This window comes from Caenorhabditis elegans, chromosome X (assembly GCF_000002985.6).
Source record: "Caenorhabditis elegans chromosome X".
Taxonomy (NCBI): domain Eukaryota; kingdom Metazoa; phylum Nematoda; class Chromadorea; order Rhabditida; family Rhabditidae; genus Caenorhabditis; species Caenorhabditis elegans.
Genome location: NC_003284.9, coordinates 6,417,415 through 6,436,320, shown reverse-complemented (window position 1 = coordinate 6,436,320; position 18,906 = coordinate 6,417,415). Strand labels below are relative to the sequence as shown.

Genomic DNA, 18,906 nt, shown 5'->3' with positions numbered 1-18,906 from the left:
TAGTTATTAAATGTGAGCTTTTCAATTAATTAAGCTGAAAAATGCAAAAGAATTTACAATTGCTCAAGGTATCAGGTATCTAGTGAGCAACAAATAAAAAAGTAGGTAGAAGCTTTGTCATACGATTTTGAAAGTTTGGTAAAATAATTCTCACTAAGATCTCTGTAATTGCAATGGTCTTTTTTGAATTTTTAGCAAAAACTCTAGCGTCAATCTCAAAATGTTCATTGTTCTGATAGTTCTGATCACGCATCAACGTGCCACCCAAGCGGATTAAATCTTTCTTTTGATTCACTTCCTTCTTAAGTCACGCATGTGATATATTATCCTCGCGTGATCTCTTGGTGCACATTATACTTTCAATGGCCTATACATCCTTCTAACTTTTTATAATGGAAAACACAAAATAATATTCTTTCTTCAATATTCTGGTTTAGAACTGAGTTCTCTTCAATCCACATTTTCAACCACGATTTTCTAGCAAAAATGATCTACATAGCTCATTTGATGTACTAATGAGGTCCCTCATGAATTGTGTTTTCCCATTTTTCACAATGTATATCCCCTCACCACTTTCGCACGCAAAGTTGTTTAATTGCAACTCACTTGAACTTTTCGAATCACAATTCAGGTGTGATGCATATCAATTTATGAAACATATCTTGAGAAATTGGGGGTTGTAATGGGACATGATTATTGCTACTAAACATTCCCTGAGCATTCAAAACACAAGATTCTTACTTCAAAACTACTATTTTACAACTCCTGTCGACTTTTCATGTTATATTGCATCTATATTCACAAAAAAGGTCCAAAATCGGCAAGATCATTGTTAGGACGCCATCTTGAAGCAATATAAAGATGATAGTCCAATGATGATCCAGCTGTTCAAGGCTAGCAAAAATAATAACTTGATATGACAAATGAAGAAAATATTAATAAAGTGTTGGTTTGGAACATATTAAAATTTTCGTAACCAGGCAGTTTGGGTAGTTAACTTTTTTATGCGCTTGAAGTTTGGAAATCGATAATATGTAATCGTAATTGTGCAGATGTGCGCGCCGCTGAAATGTGTTGGCCCGACATAGTCCGAGGAGTCTGAGCGACGACGACGCCTTACTGGACACTTACTGGACTTACTGGACATGCTGCCTGGACAATGCACTAGAACTTTTTCACCCGGCGCCATATATTCCGTACGGACCTCCGGTCACGTATTTTTACACGGCTATTTTGAGTATGATGCATCACTAATGACTAGCAGACTACCGCCCCGGCCCAAGAAAAAACAATATTGCTTACTTCAAATGCATCTAAAACATATTGCGGATGCATCATCATTTATTACTAAAAGTATGTATTATGCAATTTTTCGACCGCACGGTCAAGGGAATCACTTGAAATGATCTATTCATCTGACTTAAAAGACCTAAATAATTGTGTCTTGTTTATTTATATGCCATACAAAAGTTTTCAAAACTTAAAACAATTGCTAAAACATTAACAAAAAACTTTTGAGCGATTTATTACCATTATTATATTATAATAAACATTTTTTAGTTCATATTGAAAACATCACGAGTAAATTATGCAACGGCATTTGGTAAACCGTAAATTTAAATAAATAAAAAAAAACTAGTTTGTATTTTCGCGAGATAATGTTTTAAGGGTGACGTGTTTCAATATAGTGAATGTTTATCAAATCATCAAGATGCGACCCAGAACGATTTTTTAAATGAACTGGCATTGTTACACAAACACCGGCATGAAGCGATCTCATGTGTAGACAAACATCTTGAAATAGTTCGTGAGTGTAGTATCGAAGATCGCAGAAGCATAACAACAGCTCTTCATACCACGACCATTCTCTGGGAGATCTCCCAATAAGACAATGTCTATTTTCCTATTCGTAGTTTGTAATTGCAATATTATCCCAGAATTTGGAAATATGCTTAAGACGAATAAACTTTATTACAATTTTGTTACTTTTGTATTAATTTGATTAACAGGGCCATAAAAACATTTTGTATAAATTTTTCTAGAGAAGTTCATTTTTTTTAGTAGAGCTCAAAACTGACAAAAAAAAATCCGGACATTTCAATTTGCTCAATATGAATTAGATACATAAAATTTTTTGAAATTAGAGAAATATTTCCTATAAGATTTTGAATGTCAGAAAAAGAATCAACTTTTTTATCTCCACTAGAAATCATAGTAAAATTTTCCGAAGTAAATCCAGCAAAGATTTTTTGGAAGTAAAAATATGTATGTTGGCACAGAAAGAGCGGGGAAACATTGTTTCAGCCCGGCGCCATATATTCCGTACGGACCTCCGGAAGCATTAGAAAACAATATGAGTTTTAGGTTGAATAATATAAGTATTCATAGACTATTTATTTATATAAAAAAAACTTACTTTGAAAAACACATGCTTCGGGTCATTTATGCGTACCTAAATTGCGCAATTCCGGAGTAGCATTCCATGGTTCATTGAAAACTGAGAGACCTGCATTATTCTTTTTTCAACTTCTGATGCCTTCCTCCTTCGAGAAAATGCTCAAAAGCTTGAGAAAAAAATTTAATTGCAAGTTTGAAGTTAGTTTTAAGGAAGTTTTGAATTGTAAATAAATCAAAATATGTATTTTAACTTTTTTTTTCAGGGATTGAAACTAGAGCAGGAAAAAGCTATAGTTGAGGCTGTTCTTCGTTGTCTCTTTTTGTATTTGGCAAGAAATCCAATATATGTAACAATTCTAATTGGCATATTTTTGCTTCACGCTGTTTATCAAGTTCTCATGTTTCCTTCTTCTTTGTGGAATATGCGAACAGTACTTTTTGGTTCGTTTTTTTTCTTCAAAAATTTGCATTATTACTAATAATAACGAAATATGATTTTTGTTTCTAAAACGTCATCCTCATCAGAAAACAGCTAATCTTTGACAAAGTCTCGTGGAAGATGATAACAATAAAATTGAGACAGCAAATACACGAGCAAAATTCACTTTTTTCAGGTATTTCGTCAATTTCTACGTTGACATGCATATCAATGACCACAGTGACGAAAAATGAACTCTCAAGATTTTTCGATTCACCTTTGGATATAAGAAACAATAGAGCATCTCTTTTAAGGTGAATACTTTTAAAAACAAATTTAAATAAGGAGTACCGGTTGAAAACAAAGTATATTAAGATAAAGTATATGCTTGAATTTTTATTGACCAATTCAACTAATCATAGGAAAAATCCACAAACAATGAAACACATTAAACTTTAAATGTTTTTTTTTTCGAACAATTTAAATGTCCAAAACACAAAATTTGAAACAAATTCACGGGCTTCAAAGAAATGAAAAAATACACTGAATAAATTTCTGATCGACTTTTTCCTAGTTCAATGTGATGTAATTCCGCTGATTTTTTGAACTGACCTAGAGGCCAGCTTTCAAACGTCATAAATTTCTTTTAGAAGTTAAATTGTAAGCTGAAGTACTTTCCCTGATAGACAATAAGAACTTCTGAATATTTTAAGAAGAAAACGGTGAAAACCTCATTTTTGAAAATAAAAAACTTGGGCGACAACCAAATTTTTGAATAATTTTCAACCTCACTTTTAAAGATAACATAATTTTGTGTTTTCGTACATAACCGGATTAAGTTTTGCAAAAAAAGTTACCACAACTTTCAGTACTTTCCCTGTTTAAATTCCTTTTTTGAACGCTTAAAATGTTTAAAATCATTTTCAGAACATCAGTAGTAACTATGCAAGCACTTTTCGGTGTTGCACTTGTTCTGCTATCGGTTCAATTTCATTTCAACAATTCGCCTTACGATATTGTTCTGGTCATTCTATGCATCATAATTACAACCAGACTCGTAGTTGTTCTTGTTATCTGGACAAATTGCGTTTATCGAATCGGAGAAAAACTGAGCGAACTTGGAATGTTTTTGGAGAAATGTAATGGAAGAACAGAGTATGAGCATTTGGCATTAAAAATGAAGGTATTGGAATAACCAAAATTTTGAACAATTTGAAGTATTGGTTTAGTAGATTGTGAATTGAATTTTATAATGCAACATTGTAGTACTCGTTTGGTGTAATATTGGATCGGAGAATCTTATGTGTTTGCAAGTTTAGAGTCGGGTGAGGGAGGAAATACAACATAGCATCATTCTGTAATAGGAGAAACATAGGTTTACATAGACTTCACATAGGTTGACATAGAATTAAGAATATGTGAACGAAAAAAACTTTAGGATTTGCTCAGATCGGAGGAGGGCAAGACGTGAAATTATGTTGATATGTGACTTTAAGGCCATTTTATCATCAGTGAGGAGGTCAAGATCTTTCACGGAAATGCGACATATTCACCGTTTTAAGAAATATTCCAACTATTTCAAAAACAACTTTTTAGCCCCGTCGCCGTGCTCAAACAATTCCATCAACCTTAGATCTAGTCAGTCTTTTCTAAATACTTGCAGAAAAAGTACACACCAAGAATAAGAACATACCAAAAATGAAAACATACAAAGAATGATCCAATAAAATGCAAATTGCTAAACATAGTTGTAGGTTGAGCACTGTTATAATTTTCTATTTGTTATTCAGTGTTCATTGCAAAATTATGCTTTGACAAGAAAAATTGATTTTGTGACACTGTGACATGTTAACGCAAAAATACTTATTGTATGCTAAGAACAAATCATTCTGCGATTAGAAAAAATATTAGAATATTTCAAATAATATATGCTAGGTTTTTGCTACAAAAATGGATTACTTTTTATTTTAGGAGGACACTTTAAACAATTATTGAATTTCAAATTGTCAAGTAGACAAAATTCAGAATATTGCGTTTTTGAAAAAGTTTCAAGATGTGTTTTTTACGAAATTCGATAGTTTTGGACCATTTTAAAATCGTGAAATGTCCGAAGTCAACCAAAATTCAAGATGTAGATGCTGGAACCTTGTCACAAATAAATGGTCAATTTTTTTCGTTTTAAAACATTAAAATTGTAACAATTAGAAATGGTGTAACAATTTTAGGATATCACGATTTGCCTTCAACTGCACAACCGAAAAGTATCAGTTATTCTGCTTTTGTGGCTGATACTGATTACATATTGTTTACTCCTGATTCTGAAAAACATGATGTCAATTACAGTTTTTGCGTTCATTTCTACACCATTTTGCATTTTATTCCTAGTTTGCTCCTACGCAAACTCTGAGGTAAACAATGATAGTGAGATCAAATATATAAATTTTTTAAATCGTTTCTTTGCTTTTATTGTATTTTGCAAAAAATCAGAAAATCAAACTCTTGAAAAATTAACAAGGTTTCAGTTGGAAAAGTTGAAAATTGCATCTTTACGATTGTTCGACTTGCAATTTATCACGCCTGCGATAAACTCATTGGTAGGAGTACAAGTGGCATCACAGATTATATGATAATTTCCAGGTTAACTACTTTTGGATGTCGCGGAAAATTGAGCAGCTGCCCGCTTTGGAAGTCAAATATTTATTCGAGACAACATACTCGAATGCTTTAAAAGTTTTGTTTTATTGTTTCGTTGTTTTTATTAGTTTTGAGCATTGTATAACTGCTGCATTGAAATGTAGAACAATTGTTTAATAAATTGTATTCACAGTTTTTAACTTTGTACTGAACTCAATAAGCATCGCCATGCATAACTCACACTGACAAAAAACTCCAAAGAGGCGAAAAGTACACAGCACCTGGCGTCATTAAAAGGTAAAATTTGGGCGGAGCCGGGTAGGGTAGGGTGAAGACCCTAACCGAGTGATAAGATGGTAGCTCATTCTCAATCGGACGCTCACCCGGAAAACCCGGTAATGCTCCGATCACTGGGCATCCTTTGCCTTCTGGGCGCTGCGCTAGCAGCTCCCTCACGGATTGCGAGCAAGGACACCGATCTCGTTAACGATCTTCCCGGATTATCATTCACTCCAACGTTCAAGCAATATTCCGGATATTTGGACGGATCTCAAGGAAATCATCTTCATTATTGGTTAGTTTTTTTTCAAAGTGTAAAGCTTGTAAACTGCATTCAGAAAATATAACAAAATTTAACACATTTTTCCATTTTTAACAAGCCTGGAAGAGGTATAAACTCTAAAAAGTTTTTTTTCGATTTCAACCAAATAAGTACCTAAGCTTCAACGTTATATAACTCGAGTGAGCATCAATAATTTTTATTTTAAAAACCAGAATTATTGATATAGTATAAGATAAATATAAATCTGAAGTTGAACTGTTTTCTATAAACATTTATGCACTCCCTTCTTTTTTAGTTAGTCTCACAATTCAATAGCTTTGTCTCAAATTTATCGATATAAGTTATTATTTCTCCATATTTTATTATAACATATTTTTAGTTTCCTAGCTTTCATTTTGCATTTAATTCTTTTTTGGACTGTAAGCAAATATACAATTCCAATGGACACCAAGTGTGAAAATCTTTAAAGATGATCTGCTCGTAAGCGGGAATAAATCATTTAACACCGTACTGATGATAAGCAGTACTAAACGATTGAAACTTTAATTCATGACGACGATTGTGCTATCAAACTTTGTAGTGCTTAACTCATTATCATGAATTTCGTCAGAAAATCGTTTTCTGACGATAATAGAGTGACAATGCGCTGCTGCCGAAAGTGTCTAGAGAGAATAATAATAAATCAAGAAGCAAAAAGGGAAATTTTTCTGAATTTTAGGCTTGTGGAATCTCAAACAAACCCACAAACAGCTCCAATCGTTCTTTGGCTCAATGGTGGTCCAGGATGCTCATCACTTCTAGGACTACTCAGCGAGAATGGACCATACAGAATTCAAAAGGATGGCGTCACTGTAATTGAAAATGTGAATTCCTGGAATAAGGCTGCAAATGTTCTGTTCCTGGAGTCCCCAAGAGATGTTGGTTTCTCCTACAGAGAAAAAAGCGCTACTCCAGATCTTCTTTACAACGACGACAAGACTGCAACTGATAATGCTCTTGCCTTGGTTCAATTTTTCCAAAGATTCCCTGAATATCAGGGAAGAGATTTCTATATCACTGGAGAGTCATACGGAGGAGTTTACGTTCCAACCCTTACCAAGCTCGTCGTTCAGATGATCCAAAACAATACCACGCCATACATCAATCTGAAAGGTTTTGCTGTTGGAAATGGAGCTTTGAGTCGTAAGCATCTTACCAACTCAGGAATTGATCTTCTCTACTACAGAGGAATGCTTGGAACAACGTAAGTAAATTTTTGAGCTCACATACTCGTTGGAGTTATATAATAAAACACAAAATTGAAAGATTTAGTAGGACACGGATAAGAGTTGTTTGCCAAAACGGGTGTTGAGAATATGCATGGTTAACGGAAGTTGTTTTCTTCCTACGCACGTTTTCCTATTTATATCGTAATTTCGTAAAGTTTTCGCATGTCCTTTTAAAGATTTATTCATTTGTTGTTGAAAAAGAATGTTATGAAATTTCAAATTATAAAGTATACAGAAAAATCAAAGGTGTATTAAAAAATAATTGACACCTGGTATCACTTTTTCACAAATGGGCTATACATACTTTCTGTTTTGAACACATGCACATTAACATGGCCCGTAAGGCCGGTATTCTCCGCCATATCTGCAAACACCGTGTACTAACCTTTTAAATGAATATCCTTTCAGACAATGGGAGAACCTTCGCCAATGTTGCCCAGATACTTTGAACAATCCACTGGTTGACTGCGATTATTCCAAGGTTCGTTTCTTATTTTTAATTCTATTCATTAGGTACATTTCAGTATGTTGTGTTCGACAACTTTGGAAATCCATCTCCGAGAAATGACACAAATGACGCTCAAGCTATTGCCTGTGGAAAGATGGTTATCAACCTCTCATTGAACTCCATTTGGGAAACATAGTATGGAAAAACCCTTCTTTTAATTTAAAGGTCAACCTTTTTCAGCAATGACGTCTACAACTCGTACCAGGATTGTTACAATTTTGATTCTTCAGTCTTCGGAGCAGCCGAAGAGAGACATGCAAAGGTTCATCAACAAACAATGAGAAAGATCATGAGAACCACTCTTTCTACCACTGGAGCCAATGACGCCTACAATCTTTTCAGCAACGGTTTCAATCCATTCATTGATCAAGGGGTAAGTCAGTAATTTAAAATAAAAACACAAAAATTTTTATTTCTAGTCGTTGTACAACAAGATGTCGACTGATGCTCTCAACAACTATCCATGCTATATTGATGATGCTACCACCGCTTGGCTTGGACGTACCGATGTTCGTAGCGCTCTTCACATTCCTGCCGCTGCCCCAGTCTGGCAAGAATGCAGTGACGATATCAACGCTAAGTATTACATTCAACAATACCCAGACACCACCCCAGTGTTCCAATTTCTCGTTGATTCTGGATACCCATTGAAGGTTCTCATTTATAACGGAGACGTCGATCTTGCCTGCAACTATTTGGGAGATCAGTGGTTCGTTGAGAACTTGGCCACTGTTTCTTATCAAATGACTCTCACAACACCCCGTCAACAATGGAATTTCACTCGCGCGGGTACTCAGAACAAATACATTCCAACACTTGCCGGATATCTCAAATCATGGAACTATCAGCAATTCAGCATCGATCTCTTGACTGTGAAAGGTGCCGGACATATGGTGCCAATGGACAGACCAGGACCAGCTCTTCAAATCTTCTATAACTATTTGTACAATACTAATGGTGGATACAGTAATCAAGTACCGTACGATCTGACCGCTACACCTCTTCGTTCCCAATTCCTCGCCCCACCACAAAAAACTTGTAAGTCTTCTCGTGAAGAGACTCAGAAGACGCGAATTTCAGTTGGTCACAAAAAATTATCAGTGGGCTACGGGATGACAATAAAAGTGCTGTCGCAACATTTCTTCTAGTTCTTCTTAAAAATTTTTAGATCTGCATAGTTTATCAGTGAAAGTTTACCACAAATAGGACGAATAGGAGAGTTCTTATCAGTTAACGTTTTACTTTCTTTAGGCATGCCGCGTAATATGATCTTTGTGGAGAAAGTACCGTAAAAGGAAACGATGTATTATTCGATTGCAGAACTTAACAAAGATTGAACAAACAAGTAAAAACATTTTTTCTATGTAGTTTAGAATGGTTGTAACATCTTCGCAAACACCAAAAAAAAAAACAAATATGAAAAAAAGACCGCAATTGGAAAAAATCACTATCTACAGGGACTCGTAAGCAAGCCGACAGAGTTTGGAACCTTCCTGGAATTACATACGGACTTAACTTCAAGCAATACTCGGGTTACTTGAATGGTGTTACCGGAAACTATCTTCATTATTGGTTTGTCGAGTCTCAAGGAAACCCAACCACCGACCCACTCGTCTTGTGGCTTACTGGAGGACCAGGATGTTCAGGTCTTATGGCTATGCTCACAGAGCTGGGACCATTCCATCCAAATCCTGATGGCAAAACTTTGTTTGAAAATGTTTATTCATGGAACAAAGCAGCTAACGTGATCTTTTTGGAATCTCCAAGAGGAGTTGGATTCTCAGTTCAAGACCCAAGCTTGAACAATGACACGATCTGGGATGATCAGAGAGTAATTGAATGACAATGATCTTTCAGAAAAGGAATTTATCTGTTTCAGACTGCAACCGACACCTACCTCGCGCTTAAAGATTTCCTCACTGTCTATCCAGAATACATCAACCGCCCATTCTTCGTTACAGGAGAATCCTACGGTGGAGTTTACGTCCCAACTATTACTTCCCTTCTTATTGACAAAATCCAGGTATGATACTTTTAAATATTTGTATCACAGTTAGCTTATTCTAATTCCAGTCCGGAGATTTCGCACAACTGAACTTGGTTGGTATGTCGATTGGAAACGGAGAGCTTTCTGCCATCCAACAATTCAATTCCGCAATCATGATGAGTTACTTCCACGGGCTTTTCAGCAAAGAGTGCGCACATTCAATCAAATTTTAAGATTAATCTTGTGTTTTTCAGTGACTTTGATTCCCTGCAGCCATGTTGCAATCAGACAAAGACCAGCTCTCAATGGTTTGAGTACTGCAACTTTGCTCAATACATTCACCTTGGGCCAGACGGAACTGCCATTCCAAACGATAAATCTTTCTGTGCTAACAAGGTTGCTGACTTGGGTCAACAAAGATTCTGGAACAGTTTGAACGACGTTTATAACATCTATCAAGACTGCTATCAACAGGCCGACCGAGCCTTCGGATCTAGAATGAGCATTAAGCAAAAGAAGGAGCACATGAGAGGATTCATCGACCAAGGTGCTAAGATTTCCACGTCTTCTACCGACAACCAAGGAGGACTTGCTTGTTATGGAACTACTCAAGCTGCCAACTGGATTAACCTTCCAGATGTACGCAGTGCACTTCACGTTTCTTCTGCAGCAGGAGCCTGGTCCGCTTGCAAGTAAGTATCAATATGTTTGAATTATACTCTAAAACGTTATTTTAGTGACACCATCAATGGACTCTATGTTCAACAGCACAACGATACTACATCCGTATTCCAACATATTCTCGACTCCAAGTATCCACTTCGAGTGTTGATCTATAACGGAGATGTTGATCAAGCATGCAATTATTTGGGAGATCAATGGTTCATTGAGGCATTTGCTCTCAAGAATCAATTACCAGTTACCAAGCCACGTGCCGATTGGAGATATATGACACAAATCGCTGGATACGCCAAGAAATTTGACAACAACGCTGGCTTCTCTGTTGATCTTATCACTGTCAAGGGAGCTGGACATTTGGTTCCAACTGATCGTCCAGGTCCAGCACTTCAAATGATTGCCAACTTCTTCCGTAATCAAGACTACAGCAATCCTACTGTTATTGACACAACTTTGCACCCATTGAAGAACACGTATGTGGTCGCAGAACAACTCGCTGCATCCCTCAATCGTTCTTCAACTGGAGTCGCTCATAATGGAAACAGAGTTCACGTTAAGGTCCACAAGGTTGTCCGTGCAGGTAATTTTGCAAAGACTGGTGAGCAAGACACTGTTAGACAACCAACTGAACGCGATGCTCCACCACCTCCACCAACTCAGACTAAGGCTCAAGATGAAGTCACCAATCTTCCTGGTCTTACGTTTACTCCAAACTTCAAACAGTATTCTGGATACCTTAATGCATCCGCAGGAAACTACCTTCACTACTGGCTTGTTGAGTCACAGCTCAATGCTACTTATGATCCACTTATCCTATGGCTTAATGGTGGACCAGGATGCTCCTCGATTGGAGGATTCTTGGAGGAACTTGGACCATTCCATGTTAATGCTGATGGAAAAACTCTTTTCGAAAACACTTTCTCGTGGAACAAGGCCGGAAACGTTCTTTTCCTTGAAGCGCCAAGAGATGTTGGATATTCCTTCCGCAGTAACGAATTTGCACCTGATACCATGTACAATGACACATATGTAGGTTATCAGAGTTTCAGTTCATTTTCAAAAATTTGATTTCAGACCGCCTCTGATACTGTTTTGGCTCTTGCTAGCTTCTTCAACAAGTTCCCAGAATACCAAAACCGTCCATTCTACATCACTGGAGAGTCTTATGGTGGAATCTACGTTCCAACACTTACTCGTGCACTCATCAACGCTATTCAAGTAAAAACTTTTTCATTTTAAAAATTCTTTAAACTCTAATAATTTTCAGACCGGTACAATAAAAAATGTGAACCTTGTCGGTGTAGCCATTGGAAATGGAGAGCTGTCAGGAATTCAACAGATCAACTCCGCTGTTTCCCTCCTCTACTTCAGAGGAGAACGGGACAAATCGTAAGAATCTTACCAAACTGAACTCATTAATAGTTCAATTTCCAGTGACTGGGATGCAATCTCTAAATGTTGTGACACTTCTGTTCCCCAAGCCTATTGCGACTACATTAAATACGTCAACATTGACACTTCTGGAAATGTGTGGCCTAAAGTTAATGACAACTCCCTTGCCGGTCAGTGCGGTCAACTTGTTACCCAACAAGGATTCTTGGATGTTTGGACCACCGAGTGAGTTTTAAAAAACGTGCAAAAGTTTTAAATTTTTATTTTTCAGCAATGACGTCTATAATACATTTGCCGACTGCTACACTGCCCCAGGAGCCGGAGACTCAAAATTGAATGAGTTGGCCAGTGGAATTCGCAGAGTTCAGAACAGACGATCAAAGAGAGCTGCTGATGTTTCGCCATTCCTTCCATCTACTTTGTTTGTGGACCAGGCTGTTAGTTTGAATTCAACATAATATATTCTTTAATTTTATCGACTTTCAGAAGAAGATCAACTATCAGTCTACTGATGCCAACGGAGGATTTACCTGCTTCTCCGGAGCTTCATCTGAAAACTATATGAATCTTCCAGAAGTTCGTACTGCCCTTCATATTCCCACTTCTCTCCCATACTGGACCGACTGCAACGATAACATGAACGAGAATTATATTCAACAACACAATGACACATCTTCTGTTTTCACTGACATTTTCGCCACTGGTTATCCATTGAGATTCTTGATCTACAACGGAGATGTTGATATGGCTTGCCAATTTTTGGGAGATCAATGGTTCCTCGAGAAACTTGCCAAGGACAATGGTTTGGCTGTTACCCGTCAGCATGGGCCATGGAACTACACACAAGGTCAATTCTTGCCCCGTGTCGGAGGTTATTGGAAACAGTTCACTTACACCAACACTGCCAAGAACACCAAGGTAGTCTTTGATCAACTGACGGTTAAGGGAGCCGGACACTTTGTGCCTCAAGATCGCCCGGGACCAGCCCTTCAAATGATTTACAACTTTGTGAACCAATTGGATTACAATAGAAACTTGACTCTTGACTATTCTCGCAAACAACTTCTTCCACAATACCAACCAGCTCCAGTTACAGTTCCACGTAGAAAGGCTGATCACATTTTCTCTCTACCAGGAGTCACATGGAACGTCAACTTTATGCAACACTCGGGTTATCTCCAAGCAACTCGAGGAAACAAGCTCTTCTACTGGTTCGTCGAATCACAGTCCGGAAATGAAGGAGATCCGATCATTCTTTGGCTTCAGGGAGGACCAGGATGTGCTTCAACCGGAGGACTTTTCTCCGAAATCGGACCATTCTTTGTGAACCCTGATGGCGAAACTCTTTTTGAAAACATTTACTCCTGGAACAAGGCTGCTCACATCCTGATTATTGACTCTCCAAGAGGAGTCGGATTCTCATATCAAGATAAGAACGTGAACAACGATACAACATGGGATGACGATAAGACCGCTTTGGACACCTACACCGCTTTGGAAGATTTCTTCGTTACCTATCCACCACACAGAAACAGCGAGCTCTATATTACTGGAGAATCATATGGTGGAGTATACGTTCCAACTCTTACTAGACTTTTGATTCAAAAGATCCAGGCTGGACAATCTAACATTCAGCTTCGTGGTATGGGCATTGGAAATGGAATGGTCAGTGCTGTGAACGATGTCAGAACGCTTCCAGATTTCCTTTACTTCCACGGAATTTACGATAAACCGTAGGATTTTCATGATCACCGTCTAGATTTACTGTTTTATTTTCAGAATGTGGGAGAAGCTTCGTGCTTGCTGCCCATCAGCTGATTCTTCTGGTGACTGCAATTATGACTACTACATTACAATTGATTCTGGAGTCAATGTAATTGCCAAGCAGTTCCCTAACAACCAGACACTTCAAGACTGCGCGAACCTTGTTGAAAACTTGTCGTATGACAGAAACTGGAAGGCATTGTACGATCAGTATAATTTGTATCAAGATTGCTATGTTACACCAAGAGACCAGGCAAATCCATTTGCGATGAAAGAGAAATTCTCCAGGCTCGACGTGGACCACAAGTTGAAGACTTCTATTCCACAGGCTATTACCAAGGTTTGTACTACAATAGAAAGTTTCAACGAAAAACCAATATGATTTCAGACTGCCCCACAAGATCCATTGTCGACTGATGCTACTGGGGGATACTCGTGCTGGAGTTTAGGAGCTATCAACAACTATTTAAGTTTGTCTCACGTCCGTGATGCACTCCATATTCCGGATTCAGTTCCAAGATGGGGATTCTGCAAGTGAGTTTGTAATTCTTGATTTTCAATGCTAGCTATTTTTCAGCAAAATTAACTACGCTAATCTCTACAACGACACAACTCAAGTATTCACCGACATTCTTAACAGCGGTTATAATCTCAAGTAAAATGGTGAAAAACAACATTTTATTGAATAAATTTTTTGCAGGGTTTTAATCTATAACGGAGATGTAGACTCTGTGTGCTCAATGTTCGAAGCCGAGTCAATGATCAACAACTTCGCCGCTGCTCAAACGTTTGTTTCGAACCAGCCAAGAGGATCGTGGATGTACGGAGGACAAATTGGTGGATACGTTCAAAAATTCCAAAAGAACAACATGACTATTGACCTTTTGACTGTCAAGGGAGCCGGACACATGTCACCAACTGATCGTCCAGGACCAGTTCTTCAAATGATGAACAACTTTGTCCATGGGCAAGGAAACTATAACACATCAATTGCTGTTAGTATGGTGCGCCAGCCACTTCTTGCCCAATTCCTTGTAAGTTTTCTGGGATCATTACTTGAATTAGAATAATTTTAAAAATTTGCTGATCAGTCTATTTTTAACCCACAACATAAAAGTCAAAGCGAATGTTTTGCAGGAACAAGGAATTGGACCAGTTGGAACAAGTGCTCCAGTTGCTTCAACCAGCACAACAAATACGCCAAGCCCAACCAATCAGTCACCAGTAACTCAAGCACCACCAGTAACTCTACCACCTCCTTCAGTAGCAACAGCAGGACCTACTGGGCCTATCTTAACCGTTGTGCCAGTTTCATCTGCTCCAACATCAGGTGCTGTCTCCTCAACAACAAATACGCCAAGCCCAACCAATCAGTCACCAGTAACTCTACCACCTCCTTCAGTAGCAACAGCAGGACCTACTGGGCCTATCTTAACCGTTGTGCCAGTTTCATCTGCTCCAACATCAGGTGCTGTCTCCTCAACTGCAACTGCTGCACCAGTAATTACTACCACTAAAACTTCTTCAGTTTTATCGGTCTCTTTCTCTATGTTTATCGTTTTGATTACCAAGTTTTTATTGTAAAATAATTGTTTCCTGTTGTAAAATACTATATGTGTTCAAAAAATAATCCGAATATTCAATACTTCCAGGTTCTAATGAAACATTTCAAAATTTAATGGGTATTTGTTTATTTAAACACAGATAAAAACCAATATTAACATCATGCACGAATACATTTCGTATTTTCTTATTTTTCTATTCTTCCATTTGTTTTTGATTAGCCCAAATTATACTGTCATGTTTATCCAAAAATTCGAGAACGTTTGGACACAAAAACGATAATTGCGGGTCAGAACAGGCACTTTAATTTCTGTGCAAAATGCAGCTTATTAGAAAACATATAAAGTGTGGCGTCGTCTCGAAAAGTTGACCGGCCACTCAAAATAAAGATGTAAGTTTTCTATTTAATTTTTCAAAACTTTAACCGCAATTATTTCCAGGCACATTAAAGCTATCGTTTACAACAAAACCAGAAAGTATGCAGGACATACTATTGATTTGAACCTTGGAGATAATGCTACAGTAGCTGAGGTAAGCTTTACACTTCGAGTGATAAAGTTGACAACCAAAAGTATTATACGTGTTTATTGTATGCCCCTATCAGAAAAGTAATTATTTTATTTTAATTAAAGCTTAGGAACAAATTATTTGCATGCCTACATATGTAGTAAAAATTCAAATCACTTTTAATTAGAATAGAGAAATGAATGAAAATTTGATTGATTTTGAAAATAAATACATATCATACTAAAGTATTTTTCAAATTCTAGAAAATCTATAAATTTTCATATCTTCTAAAACCTTCCTATGTAAACTGTTTCAGGCAAAATCTAAAATTGAAGAGATGACTACTGTTCCTTCACAAATTCAATGGATTGTCTTTGGGAGTAAGATTTTTACCTAAAAAATTACAAAAGTCTAATGTTTCTAGCAACTCACCTAGAGGACTCCAAGCCACTCCGTGAATACGGAATTCGTGATGGATATACTATTTACTCTACTCCAACTTATGTCGAGATTCAAGACATGCCAAATCTTTGATTTGTTTTTTTTCTTAATAAAGTTAAATTGATTTATTTATGATTTGAATCTATCTGTAAGAGCAAGTTAACTAGTAAAAGGTGATATTTGAATTCTGTTATGAGATGTTCTGAACATTGATCAAAAAACTATATCGTTTGAAACATTTGAAAAAATAGCCTTTTTTCAGCTAAAATCTTATATTTTGCCAGAAATATAAGATTTTAGCTATATATATATATTTTTTTTTTGTCTGGTGTTTTTTTTTGAGTATGACCCATTAATGCATATTTTTGTAACTTATTACGTGTTCTTTTCTTAATTAAGATGTATTTTCAGTAGACAAGTATGCAAATGTGATACTATTTTGTGGACCAATATACTGAAAATGTAACTAAATTAACGAAAAATGGGTAATAGATAACAAAAATATATATTAAAGGGCGGTAGTCAGTTTAAAATCAAGTTCCGTGTTTTACAACACTGACGGCATTTTTTCCAAAACTTTAAACATCCATACTTTTTTTAACAGAAGGTCTAAGAAAGTTGGTAGTTTGGGATTATTTTGGTTCTGAAAAACAACGCCTCAGGTTTGGGTGAAAAAAAGAAACGTATATACATACAATTATGAAAAAAGTTTTTTGTTACAAGTCAAAATTGAAACATGAAATCTTGGATTTCTATCTCTTATTCATGCGTGTCTTGAATTGATTACCCCTCTTCGCCTCAACTTTGTTGGCTCCTTGCTTTTGACCATTGAGCATTGTGTCAATTTTGGCAACTCTCGGACCTCTGCAGCCAGAAAAATACATTTTCTCGCCCTCCCCTCTTTCCGTTGTCTTCTCTTCAATTCGACGATGACAAAGAAAGAAATCTTTTCATTAGGTTTGGCTTTGCGAGAAGTGTTGGAATGAAGATGAGTTGAGCAGGAGACACTTCTCGTTTTCTTATTCATTAACGCTTTCATATGCCATGAAATCGATTCTGATGCTTTTTTTCGTGTAACATCTCATTATGAGCGGAAATGTTTGTTGAAGGTGCACAACTTGTTGATATCACGTTTCAAAAATTGTTTGCTTTTTGGTTTTCTGAAAAACAATTGTAGAATACCCCCAATTCTTACTTTTTTCTTTAACACTAAACACGCAAAGTTGTTAACACTATACTAATTAATGAATTCATGCCCAACCAATGACTTACGCACATTATTTTGATATTCACCGTTTGAAAGTTGAGTTTAAATTACAGTTTTATTAAGTTGGCAAGAAAGTCCTGTCCTATTTTTCAATCATTTATTTCTCGAAGCAAACTAAAACAAGAAATCAGTTATATGTTCCATCATGATCAACAACGTCCTGCCAACGTTGAGGTAACTTGTGGATCCCCTGCCTGTAGAATCCAGCGGGCAGGGACTCGAAGTATTGCTTGATATCAGATTTGAAATTTTCTCTTGTTTTGAAAGCTATACCTTGAAGGGCAAGAGTCAGATCGGAGAAAAGCCAATAATCACTTAGAGCAATGTCAGGAAAATTCGGTGGTAGAGGGAGAATCACCCATCCATATTTTGTCAGATCCTGCACCACTTGTTTTAAAACATGTGGTTGAGAGTTTTTTTTTTTTTTAATTTTTTTTCAATCGTTAAGGTCTCAACAAAACACTATTCAGTCAACGTTTTGGTAAATGTCCGAAATTTGGAAAAATTGTTAGAATTTCCCCTTCTGGCGTCAGACCATTTTTGATATTTGCAAGTTAATTTTTCGTTCAATTACTTTAAAAGGAATAGTGTGCCATCTAAATTGCAAATGACTCTCCAGACTTTTTCACGTGTTTCCAACAAAAATATTGAAAAGACAACAAAAAAAATTAAAAATGTTGGGTACTTTTAATTGAAATTTAAAACTGCTGTGAAATATTTTAAAGACATTTATATTAAATTGTTTTTGGGCTCAAAATATTTTTAAGGAAAAAAAAATTAAAACAAATGTCTTTGAAAATATTTTCTTAACTAATTTTCATTAACAAAACTTTTTATTCAGACATATTCAGACGCGATGCTGTTGTGAAATTTTTGATGATTCTTTCGAAAAAAAAATCAAACGAATTATATTTGAGTTAAATTCTATCAGCAAATGTTCCAACGGGCAGTTCCATCACTCAGCTATATCTGTCAACGCGTTTTCTCTTTCTCCTTTTCTTCAAAATGTCAATACTCAAGTGGCGTCCAGCACTCTTTTTGCTATACTACATATGCTTTGCTACTATAGCAACCAATTGCTTTTTGACTTCTTGAGAGGGAAACGGAGAAGAGGATTACCTCTCTTCATCAGTTTGTTTTTTTTTCCTTTTTCTTGAGTAGCTGATTCATCAAAAAATTTTCGGTGGTTGAAACAGAAAAGCACTTTCAAACCAAACAATGAAAACCGGCAGAAGAGTTGCCTTGATATTTGTTTTAATGAAAAAGCACTGTTTTTATATTACTTTTTACAACTGGACAGAGCCTGAGACAAAGATGAGCAAATTGCGAGGAAAAGATTTTGAAATAAGATTGTGAGCAAGAAGTTACACAAACTGCTTGGTCTTTCACTCAAGTCTTTGTTTCACCTGCTTTCTCATTTTGTTAAATTTCACCTGAAGTGTTCCGTTGTATTTTGATCTGCAAAAGAACTGTTTTGTTCTGAAAGAAACTGTTATAAGAAAAACACCTGTTGTGTTTTG

At 36.5% G+C, this 18,906-nt stretch overlaps 3 protein-coding genes and 3 non-coding genes across 6 annotated transcripts; 5 read left to right on the top strand and 1 right to left on the bottom strand.

Annotated features, from left to right (window-relative positions):
• Nucleotides 1-808: 808 nt before the first annotated feature.
• On the top strand, nt 809-896 carry mir-1022. Its single transcript, NR_024318.2, has one exon. It is a non-coding gene; the product is annotated as a pre-microRNA mir-1022 (primary transcript).
• A 1,636-nt stretch (nt 897-2,532) lies between these two features.
• On the top strand, nt 2,533-5,626 carry K10C2.2 (Gustatory receptor; the record flags this gene model as incomplete). The annotated part of the gene is made up of 7 exons (NM_076679.2): nt 2,533-2,595; nt 2,661-2,838; nt 3,012-3,129; nt 3,743-3,998; nt 5,041-5,223; nt 5,338-5,409; nt 5,453-5,626. The coding sequence occupies 7 exons, from the start codon at nt 2,533-2,535 to the stop codon at nt 5,624-5,626; spliced, it is 1,044 nt and encodes a 347-aa protein (NP_509080.2).
• K10C2.11 lies at nt 5,332-5,412 on the bottom strand. The gene has a single exon (NR_071294.1). It is a non-coding gene; the product is annotated as an Unclassified non-coding RNA K10C2.11 (non-coding RNA).
• On the top strand, nt 5,332-5,412 carry K10C2.10. The gene has a single exon (NR_071295.1). It is a non-coding gene; the product is annotated as an Unclassified non-coding RNA K10C2.10 (non-coding RNA).
• An 84-nt stretch (nt 5,627-5,710) lies between the features above and the next one.
• On the top strand, nt 5,711-15,285 carry ctsa-2 (Carboxypeptidase). The gene is made up of 21 exons (NM_076678.6): nt 5,711-6,023; nt 6,730-7,254; nt 7,688-7,760; nt 7,804-7,922; nt 7,968-8,160; nt 8,207-8,825; nt 9,245-9,618; nt 9,667-9,810; nt 9,861-9,982; nt 10,029-10,466; nt 10,512-11,481; nt 11,527-11,670; nt 11,720-11,841; nt 11,887-12,069; nt 12,116-12,281; nt 12,331-13,577; nt 13,624-13,948; nt 13,997-14,142; nt 14,186-14,263; nt 14,309-14,642; nt 14,746-15,285. The coding sequence occupies exons 1-21, from the start codon at nt 5,848-5,850 to the stop codon at nt 15,190-15,192; spliced, it is 6,945 nt and encodes a 2,314-aa protein (NP_509079.2). The 5' UTR covers nt 5,711-5,847; the 3' UTR covers nt 15,193-15,285.
• A 254-nt stretch (nt 15,286-15,539) lies between these two features.
• K10C2.12 (Ubiquitin-like domain-containing protein) lies at nt 15,540-16,251 on the top strand. The gene is made up of 4 exons (NM_001270113.3): nt 15,540-15,562; nt 15,612-15,702; nt 15,995-16,058; nt 16,103-16,251. Coding segments are annotated over exons 1-4 (267 nt in total). The 5' UTR covers nt 15,540-15,560; the 3' UTR covers nt 16,213-16,251.
• The last annotated feature ends 2,655 nt before the right edge of the window (nt 16,252-18,906 follow it).